Source organism: Pseudoliparis swirei, chromosome 6 (assembly GCF_029220125.1).
Source record: "Pseudoliparis swirei isolate HS2019 ecotype Mariana Trench chromosome 6, NWPU_hadal_v1, whole genome shotgun sequence".
NCBI lineage: Eukaryota > Metazoa > Chordata > Actinopteri > Perciformes > Liparidae > Pseudoliparis > Pseudoliparis swirei.
In genome coordinates this window covers 5,229,541-5,240,272 of record NC_079393.1, presented here as the reverse complement: position 1 = coordinate 5,240,272, position 10,732 = coordinate 5,229,541, and the positions used below count along the sequence as shown (strand labels likewise).

The 10,732-nt window shown below is 41.8% G+C and overlaps 2 protein-coding genes across 2 annotated transcripts in view; both read left to right on the top strand.

Annotated features, from left to right (window-relative positions):
- Positions 1–5,650, top strand: part of LOC130194874 (unconventional myosin-IXAa-like) — a 118,197-nt gene extending 112,547 nt beyond the window's left edge. Inside the window, 4 exon segments of the mRNA XM_056416083.1 lie at positions 411–534; positions 2,066–2,292; positions 2,602–2,744; positions 3,604–5,650. Of these exon segments, the coding sequence (XP_056272058.1) occupies positions 411–534; positions 2,066–2,292; positions 2,602–2,744; positions 3,604–3,992 (883 nt within the window). The 3' untranslated portion in view covers positions 3,993–5,650.
- Positions 5,651–6,937: 1,287 nt separating this feature from the next.
- Positions 6,938–10,505, top strand: LOC130195384 (uncharacterized). Its single transcript, XM_056416876.1, has 3 exons — positions 6,938–7,321; positions 7,749–7,800; positions 9,251–10,505. The coding sequence occupies exons 1-3, from the start codon at positions 7,280–7,282 to the stop codon at positions 9,772–9,774; spliced, it is 618 nt and encodes a 205-aa protein (XP_056272851.1). The 5' UTR covers positions 6,938–7,279; the 3' UTR covers positions 9,775–10,505.
- The last annotated feature ends 227 nt before the right edge of the window (positions 10,506–10,732 follow it).

Below are 10,732 nucleotides of genomic sequence, written 5' to 3'. Positions count from 1 at the left end.
TTTGAGGCGCGTCCCTGCAAAGTGATCGATGAGGTTTTATCTCACTGCGACGTCATAATGCATCCAGCCGATATATTTTGTATAATTAACGTGAACACGAACGTTACCCAAACAAATGTAGCGGAGTAAAAATGTACAACATTTACTTTAAAGCGGCAGAAAATGAAAATACTTCAAGTCCAAAGTATTGGTATGTTTAATATATGATTCGCTCACTTTTATACCGTATAATGTATATATTATTTTTACGTAACAGCTCGAGATGCTAAAGTGACTTCCTGTTTACACAGTTGATGCTTTTGATTGGCGCGGCCCGATTCGAGTGAATCCGTTTAGAAGTAGCCGCGTCCTCATTTACCGGTGGAGCCGGTTCCTTCGGTTCTCAGCGGGTCTCCTCCTCCCCTCTGCAGCTGCGTGGAGCTGATCATCAACGAGCAGATGGGCAAGTACAAAGCTCGTCTGAAGGACATCAACAGTCTGGAGTTCGCCGAGAGCAAAGCCAAGAGCAGACTGACCCACATCAGGAAGTCCATGGTGAGACCCGGCCGGCCCCTCTGAATGAATCCTGTGTGTGTTTCCTGTCACTCGTCATTTAAATGGTGACAGCCTTCAGCTCCTGGAGCAGCTGCCATGTCTTTCACGCATGGCAGGAGTTCATCCATACATCTTTCATCAGCAGATTACGTTAACACAAGCGTTAAGATGACAAAAAAGAGTATAACGCACACATTCGATGTGGAGGAACCTTAAAAAATATCACACTTTGCATGCAAAAGATCCGTTAGTTTAGATTCTTCCCATCCAGGCTGCACCGCCGCGCCCCTCTTCTGGCTCACGATGTGTCAGCTTACTTCAGAAGATGGAAAGGAGCCCGCATAATAATTTTTCAGAATCATATACAAAACAAATCTGCTCTAAATCTGTATTAGTATATAATTATGACGAGGAAAAAACTAAAAAACAAATTCCATTGTAGCTGTTGTGAAATATAGCAGAAGCAGTGACATTGCGCAACTTCCCGTGACAACTTATTCTCAAGCCTCTAGATTCTCTCTGCCATCCAGCTGCGTCTAAACATCAACAACACTAAAGTATTATTAACTACGTCTCCTAAAAGAACAAAAAGTATAAGTATTTAAGTATTTGTTTGTCAGAATAGGCCATTATGTCATAATATTACTGGTGCCATTAATGTACTAACAGTAATGTTGAAGCTTGTTGATATGGAGCTTATTTTAAAATAGATGGTTAAATCTATAACACGGCAACATATTTTATACTAATCACATGATTTGTTTGTAAAATCTCACTACAGCTATCAAATAAATCTAGTGCATATATATATATATGTACATATATATATATATATATATATATATATATACATATACTATGGCTGTCAAATAAATCTAGCATATGTAAATATTTATATATATATTTAAATATTTACATATAAATATATATATATACATTAGATTTATTTTACAGCTATAGTTACTTTTTATGTATATCATTATGATTTATTATATATATATGTATATTTATTTATATATATATATTTATATATAAATATATATATGTAAATATATATATATTTTTTAATGTAAATATATATACTTATATATACATATATATATATTTATATGTATATATATATTATTTGAGTCTTAAATGTAGTATAGTAGAAGTATAAAGTAGCATTATATGGAAAAAAAACCTCTTACAATGTCCCGTTACTGTAGTTGTGTGTGTGTGTGTGTGTGTGTGTGTGTGTGTGTGTGTGTGTGTGTGTGTGTGTGTGTGTGTGTGTGTGTGTGTGTGTGTGTGTGTGTGTGTGTGTGTGTGTGTGTGTGTGTGTGTGTGTGTGTGTGTGTGTGTGTGTGTGTGTGTGTGTGTGTGTGTGTGTGTGTGTGTGTGTGTGTGTGCGTCCGCTGTCTGTACTCCATCGCCGTCAACAACAACAACATATCACCATTATCTGTCAGCCTCCACTGAGACTCTCTCTCTGACTCTTCTTTTATTTGTGTGTGTGTGTGTGTGTGTGTGTGTGTGTGTGAACTCGCAGAGCAAAGGCTGCGTTCGTCCTCTCAGCGTCCGCACGCCGTCGCCTCCTCTCAGCCCCAGAGCCGCCCCGACGGCGGTGGTGATGGATGGAGAGGGTGGAGGAGGAGGAGGAGGAGGAGGAGGAGGAGAGGACGATGCAGCGGGGCCCGAGCTGAACGAGCAGCAGCAGGCGCTGCAGCAGGAGGAGCGGATCCTCACTGAGCAAATCGAGAGTCTGCAGAAGGAGAAGTACGACACGGCGTTTTAGTTTCACGAGGCGCGTCACACGTCTGTGTCACGCGTAAGAAATACAAATAAAGTTTCCAGTTTGAACTGGTTGCCATGGCTCAACAGGGACACACACTCAGCAGTACAGCTGTTATCAGGACCAACGGGCTTATCTTTCATCTTTAAGGAGGAACTTACGCTCGACATATAAATTGCGCACACAATCGGAAACGTCCAAAAGTTCAAATGTAATTACATTATTTTAGATACGCTTGTAACCTTGTGTGTGTGTGTGTGTGTGTGTGTGTGTGTGTGTGTGTGTGTGTGTAGGGAGGAGATGACGTATGAGATGTTGATCTTGGAGCCGCGGACGTCCGACGACGACACGCCGGAGTCTGAGACGTCCTTCGGCACGGCGGACAGCTGTGAGAACATCACCATGGAGACGGAGGGGGCCACCGCAGAGCCCTCTGGTACACGTGTGTGTGACATTGTGTGTGTGTGTGTGACATTGTGTGTGTGTGTGTGTGTGACATATTTTCATCATGTTAACTTGTGTCTTATCAATGATTGCTGTTGTATACTGTGTTTTAACAACTCTCCCTCTCCCACACTCCTCTCTCTTCTTCTCTCTCTCCTTTTCCCTCTCTCTCCCTCTTTCCTTCTCTTACACTCTCTCCCTCTCCTTCTCCCTCTTTCCCCCTCTCTCCCCCCCCTCTCTTCCCCCCCATCTCTCTCCCTTCTCTCACTCTCTTCCCTCTATCTCTCGCTCTCCTTATCTCCCTCTCTCCCCCTCCTTCTCTCCCTCTCTCTATCTCTTTCTCTCTCTCTAATTCTTATCCACCTCATCCTTTTGTCTTTTGCTGCTTTTCTTGATTTTTTTGGTTCATCTCCTTTTTTTCAATTCATATTTTTTCGTATATCCACCCCCTTCTCTCTCTCCCCCCTTCTATCTCTCTCCCTACCCTTCTCTCTCTCTCCCTCTCTCTCCCTCCCCCCCTTCTCTCTCTCCCCCCTCTCTCTCTCCCTTTCTCTCTCTCCCCCTCTCTCTCTCTCTCCCCTCTCTCTCTCCCCCCTCTCTCTCTCTCCCTCCCTCTCTCTCTCCCCCCTCTCTCTCTCTCCCCCCCTCTCTCTCTCCCCCTCTCTCTCTCCCCCCTCTCTCTCTCCCCCCTCTCTCTCTCTCACTCCCTCTCTCCCCCCCCTCTCTCTCTCTCCCCCCTCTCTCTCTCTCCCCCCCCTCTCTCTCTCCCCCCTTCTCTCTCTCCCCCCCTCTCTCTCCCCCTCTCTCTCTCTCCCCCCTCTCTCTCTCTCCCCCTCTCTCTCTCTCTGCAGAGCGTGGCGCTTATCACTCCAGAAAGTCTGAGGTGACGAGCCGCCGGACGCTGCGCCGTCAGCCCGACTCCCAGGACTCCGCTGACTCCGCCTCCTCCACCGTTTCCTCCTCCTACTACCCCTCCCCCTCCCTCTCCAACGCCTCGGGCTCCCCCTCCCCCCACTACCGCTTCCGCTCCTCCTCCTCCGGGCCCCTGCTCACCTCCTGCGGCCTCGGGGGCCCGTCGGCCGAGGCCGGCCCCGGCCCCGGCGCCGGCAAGACCCGCCACCGGCTCCGGCTGAGCCGCAGCTCGCCGCGCGATCCCTCGGGCGGCCACCGGAGGGAGCCGGACTTCAGCTCGGGGCCCCAGCAGCTGGTTCTGTACGGCAGCAACGAGTTCATGGTGTGAAGCCGAGGAGCGAGGGAACCGCCGCTCGCCGCCCGAAGAAGAGGAGGTGGGTCGCCTGCTGCCCCTCCTCAGTGCCGTCCTCCCTCCTCCCCTGGTCCCGTCGAAGAAGAGGGTCTCAGTGCTGATTGGACGGCTGGAGACACGGAGGACAAACCCACACCCGCAAAAGCCAAAATCTTATCGAGCCCCATCTTTATTTTCCAGCATGAGGCGGGAGGATGAAGAACAACAATCGTATCCATAGCGACGGACTCCGCTCGTCACGCTTTGTTTTCCCTTCGTTCGAAGAGGCTGTACAGAAACGTGTTAATTATTATTATTGTTATTACAATGATGTCACAGAGGGAACAACATGAACAGAGAGAGAAACTCCAGTGCTGCTCCTCGGCCGTCAGCGAGCGATCTCTTATTTCTGGGGAAGTGTCCAAATATTGTTCCACTTCCGGTTCCACTTCCTCTTCCTGGCTTTTTTTCTTATTTTTTTGCTCCGTTTTCCGTCATTTGTGCCGTTTCTTTCTTTTTTGTTTTGCTTTTCTTCTTCTCTTGTTTCCTATTTCGCAGTGAACAGAGCTCCGGCTCTTGAGAAATAATAATAATAATGCTAATAATAATAATAGAAGGAGAATCTGTCGATCTGATGTCACGTTTACTTTCCATGAGCGTTTCTTTCTTTTTATTTGTTTCTCGTCTTTTATATTCACAAAACATCAGTGTTACATCGGAACTTGAATTTATTTCGACATATATAAGTATATATATATATATGTATATGCATATATATGTTATTGCTGTATTATAGGTGTTGTTATTATATCTAAAAGTTCCTGTTTTTGTTGTCGATATTGTTTCATAGATTTATTTTTGTTCATATGAAAGCCATTTCCCTTTTTTACGTGTGTGTGTTTGAATGAATGAATATTTTGCTGCAACTGTATCAGCACACACACACACACACACAATCACACACACACACTCACTCGTGTTTACCCGCCCAACAAATATTGTATCGGTGAGAAGAAGAAGAAATAAGTGTGTGACCATCAAAGCGACACGAAAACCAACTGTCCCTGTGGAGGGAAACTCTGACACTCCGTCCATCCTCCTCCTCCTCCTCCTCCTCTTTCTTTTTCCACAGCGCTTCCCTCCTCTTCTCTCACGGCCTCCAGGCTGTGAGAAAGTAGCATTCAACCAGAAAAAAAGCAAAGTAGCAACTAACTCAGACCCTCTTTCTGTGTGTGTGTGTGTGTGTGCGCGTGTGTGTGTGTGTGTGTGTGTGCACGTCTCCCACACACACACAGCCACGATGTCGCTGCTCTTTCGACGCTCTTCATCTCACACAAGTCTTCCTCTTCGCGGTGAGGAGACTGTGGAGTCGTTGCAGAGGTGAGCTGGAAAAGGACTACATTGATTCCTGGTATAAATAATAATAATAATAATAATAATAATATGTTCATCTCCAGGTTGTCAATACGGCAAAAACAAGCAAAAACAAGACTAAAAAAAGCAAGCTGAATGTACCGTCACTGGACGCTCTGCTTTCTCTGGTTGTTTGTGTTCCTCTTTTTATACACGGCGTATGTACTATTTATGATCATGCTTTTTTGGGGGTGTACAATAATCTGTTATAAAAAGGATGAATAAAAGGATATATTATCCTGCGTACGGTTCTTTATCTACTATTAATCACGTCAACATTTTGAACGGGTCGCACTCTGTCATGTTTGTGCGAAGAAGAGAGTGGAAAAAAATAAAATAAAAGCTGCTGCGTCTCGTTTGTCTCTGGACACGGTGATGTCATATGCAATGTGTTATTTACTTTTTTTAAATGATAGAAACATGTTGTAAGAAGAAGAATAATTTATTGGGGGAATTCATCTGTTTATAAAAAAAAAAAAAGAATGAAAAATGTTTTATTTTGAAAGGGTGCAATTTCCCTTTTTTTCAACACATCCGTGTATCTTCACACATTTGTGTTGCTTTTCAATATAATAAGTTACGTTTTAAAGTTAAAGGCACAATGAGGATTCTCAGGTTTTTAAGTGCGTCATTCAAAGTCTTCCCCACAGCGCCACATTAGCTGTGTCCGCCATTTTTGTGACTTCCTGTTGGATACGAGCTCACGATAAAGGCGCCAAGAAGGGTCCCAAACGCAACAAAATAAGATTGTTTTATACTTTGTGGGCCTTTGGATGTGGTTTACGTTCAATGTTTCTCACCAAGACACATCGAGGCTTCAAGAACCGCACACACGTGACATTTAAAAAAGTGTAAAAACGTTTTTTTTAACGTAATGCGTCATATGATGTCATGGCGAGTCCCTCCACGGTGAACTGTGGCTCCAGTGCTTAGAATGTAGTTTCCGGTATTTATTGTCTGGTAACACTTTCATTTCTCAAAAGACTGTCTGCTACTTCTGGTGTGCCAGAGAAAGGCTAGACTACATGTTTGACATGTTGAACAGTGACGTATAGATTTATTTTTAGCGGAAGCAACTTTAAAACTGGTAAGACACAAATTATACATTTATTTATAATTTTTTTAAATTTGTTATATTGTATTTATTTATTGTTATTATTAATATATATATATATAAATCCAAATAAATAAATAATCGATTTTAAACAATTTAAAAAATCTTATTTATTTATTATTATAAATCTTATTGAGTTATTATTATAAATTATTTATATATAAATAATAATAATGATTATAAATTATTTATGTATAAATAATAACAATTATTTATTTTTCTATTATAAATAAATGTATAATTTGTGTCTTGCCGGTTTTAAAGTATATATATATATATATATATATATATATATATATATATATATATATATATAAATAAAGCCCTTTGAGGAAACTTTGTAATTTGTGATGTTGGGCTAGATAAAATAAACTAAATTGAATTGAATATGTTGTTATTGTTATATTCCATTGAGTGTTTCTCAACCCGTGCGGGGTGTCACGTGACGGGACGTGGCCCGGTGACTTTCCGTCGGTCCAAAACCGAAACTAAACGAACGGCGGCGAAGTTTCCTTTCACAGAAAAGAAGCTTTTTGTTTTAGTTCTTCTTCATCATCATCTGCGACCTCGTGACCGGCGGCGGAAAGGGGATTCAACTCCAGGAGGAGGAAGAGGAGGAGGACTAAAAAAGGGACTCGAACCTGTGTTTCTGTTCCACTTAAATGAAAGCAGAGTCCTGGTTATGGAGCGGTGAGGCGGTGACTCACCTGTAACTCCGCCCGGCTGAAGACAGCCGACTATATTAATATCTAACCAGATGACATCGAGCCACAGCCCTGCTGACACCTCTGGAAACAAGGTGAGTCAAGACTTTTAATTATTATGACTATATATATATATATATATATATAAAATGATTAGCAAATTATCTAAAAGTTGAAGATAATGAATAAAGTGATGAATGTAAAAAGAATATATATATATATATATTCTTTTTATCTTCAACTTTTAGATAATTTGCTAATCATTTTAAATATATATTTTTATTGCCCTTGTCAGACAAATCAGGGTTGTTTAAATTCAGGTTTATTGTTTCTCTTTTTCAAGACTTTTAATTATTATATATATATATGTGTGTGTGTGTGTATTTGTTTACATTTCTCACCTTATTCATTATCTTCAACTTTAAGATAATTTGCTAATCATTTTAAATATTTTTTTTATGCACTGTCAGATATGACTGGACGGTTTTTAAGTTTATTGTTTCTCTTTTTTTATTATTTCAGATGTCTGACAACAAAACCATCGTTTTCTTTGACCTGGAGACCACCGGATTAGGTAACCTTTAATTATGTTATCATTTACTGTTAAATATTATTAATTGTATTTTGTTTTATTTATCTTTAAAAAAGTACAAACGTATGTTTAATTTGTTTTTATTCATTATTTCATGTCTTTTATATATTTATTCCAAAGCTTTCAGGCATAACTTCTGACCTTTATTACCAATAATGTTATGTCAAAGTAATACTCATTTTATTTCCTACATTTATCGTTTAATCAGCAGCAAAAGGACACAATAGTCTTTTATTTATTTATTTATTTTATCCTGGATGAAATCGGTGCATAATTTGGCCGGTAGTCAAATACCAAACTGGTTTCTAGAGGAACGTGTTTGTCTGTTTCCACATTCAGGTGTGTCCATGGCTCCACCTGTTGTGTTTGTGCATCAGCTGGGCCCAGTTTCACTTTCTATTCTTTATGTTTTGGGCATTAGTGTACATCATGAAGTTCTTCAGAAGCTGAAGTCTGTTTAGAGAGGAGGGGCTTCGGCTGTGAACCAATAGGATTGCAGCACTGAGGGAAGCAGCTCTTCCTGTTCGGCAGGATGCCACACATGACATATTTTCATAAAATATAACGTTATATGGTTATGTTTGTGGGGCGGGGGTAAAACAATATGACTGTACTTTGATGTGAGATATCAACACTGATGCAATATTGACATTTCTTACAAGAAAATCTGCATTTCATGGTCAGAAAAAATACCTCAAGATGCCATCTACCGACTATTATAGTCCATAAATAGTTACAATAAATGAGATATAATGTATTGATTCGTGAGCTTTTTATTTTATATTAGCCATAATTTAATATAATATGAATTAGTATGATTTAATTTGTGTATAGAACCGTTGTGTTTTCGTTCTGCCGAGTGAAGCCGATGCAAAGCGTCTTAAACCGCCATTCTCTCTACTGACCAGCAGGGGGCGACTCCTGGTTGTAGAAACATGGCCGATCGTATTGAAGTCTATGAGAAAATGACTCTTACTTGATTTATTCCCTCAGTAAACTTTGTAAACATAAGTTTATGTTCTCGATCTCTAGTTTCAAGACTTCTTCAAGACAACCTGATGTTCATTTAATAAATAATTATCCACTCAAATAGACCATAGAGCCCGGTATCTACTTTAGAGGCGGGCTTAATGTGATTGACGGGTCGCTGTTGTTACCTCATCACTGCTCGCCATTCATCCGTTTTTGCTTCATCACTTGCCAACAAAAAAAACAACATCGCATGAGCCAAATAATCCAGGGGCGGGGCGTTCAGTTGGCTGCAATCTGCAGCGTCACCACTAGATGGCACTGCCGCCTGCACACTGGAGCAGGAATACGACGATCGCTTCACGCTGTATTTTGTCGTGTTGGCCACACCAGAATCACAACAATGACGCATGTATTTTTTAATATGGTACGACCTACGTGTGGTGACTCTTCTCCTCCTCAGACACCACGGTGTGTGACATCATCCAGTTGTCGGCGGTCTGCGACGGGAGGACCTTCAACGCTTACATGCTCCCGCAGCTCGAGCTCACGGACAGCGCCAGGCAGGTGACGGGCTTCACGGTCGTCGACGGCGAGCTGAAGCGCCACGGGGCGCCCGTGACCACGGAGCCCCTCGCCGAGGCTTTCGGCTCCTTCCTGGACTTCCTGCGCTCCTTCCCCCGGCCCGTGCTGCTGGGGGCCCACAACGCAAAGTTTTTCGACGCCCCCGTGCTCCGCAGGGTGCTGCGGCAGCTCGGCCTCCTGGGAGAGTTCCGGAAGGTGGTGTCCGGCTTCGTGGACACCTACCCGATGAGCAAGAACCTCTTCACCCTGCCCAGCTACTCTCAGGAGAATCTGGTGCGCCACTTCCTGATGAAGTCCTACGACGCCCACAATGCACTGGAGGACGCGGCGATGCTGGAGGAGCTGTTCAACAAGTGGGCTCCCAGCACGCAGGCAATCTCCAGGGTTACCTACGGCGTCTGAGGAGAGAGAAGAGCCTCAGCCATGACGACTACAGTTATTCCATTTAAAAGTGAAGCTTTCCTTCTCAGTTTTACTTCTCGTCTTGTACCCTCCTGGACGGACGGACTGTTGTTTTAAACACTTATGGGTAGAATCAAATTATTGGGATTTGGAGGTGTATAAATGTGTGTCACACCCCAGATTTTGAGATATTTTATGTGCATAGGGGTGCAGGGGTGGGTAATATATTTTCCCAAGGAGCCACATGGGAAATTGAGATAGTTAAGGGAGGGCCGAACCAATTGGCTGAACTTAATTCTGCTCATATTGTAATACTTTATTTTAACAAACAGTAAATCATGTGGTTTTATATTTATAAATAATGTCAAAAAATGTCTTTTTTTTCCTTTAACCCATCCTTTAAATATTCTGGAAGGTTCCTCATGCAGCTTTATCATTGATTTTAACTTGTGAAATCACTTTTGGAACATCTTCAAGGGTTTTGGGAAATTAGGGGATTAACTATGACAAGAACGAGTTGAGTGGATCCACGAGCCGTCGGTGTCAGGAAGGTAACATTTATTTATTAAAGCAATGTTCTTACAGTCTTTTGGTAGTTTTAGTGCTCTGTTCAGATGTCTAGTTCATAAGCAATATTAAACATTTTACTCCATGTATCGAACAGTTTAGATTATTGTGCAGATTCAGATAATATATGTAACATTTAATAAAATAATAAAATAATAAATGATGATGGATTTATTACTATAAATGAAACTACCCAGCAGTCTGTGTAAGTAAATTAAATGAGATATTTGCCAGCTGAGTAATACATAGAGTATAGTAAAGCATCAGTAGATAGAATAGTCCTTGCAATTAGGGAATTTATAAAAAAACTGAGAGAAAAACAAGAAAAAAGATATAGCAAAATATAAGGATTTATCATTTGTGAAAATGCCCGGGAACAGCTGTGCTACTA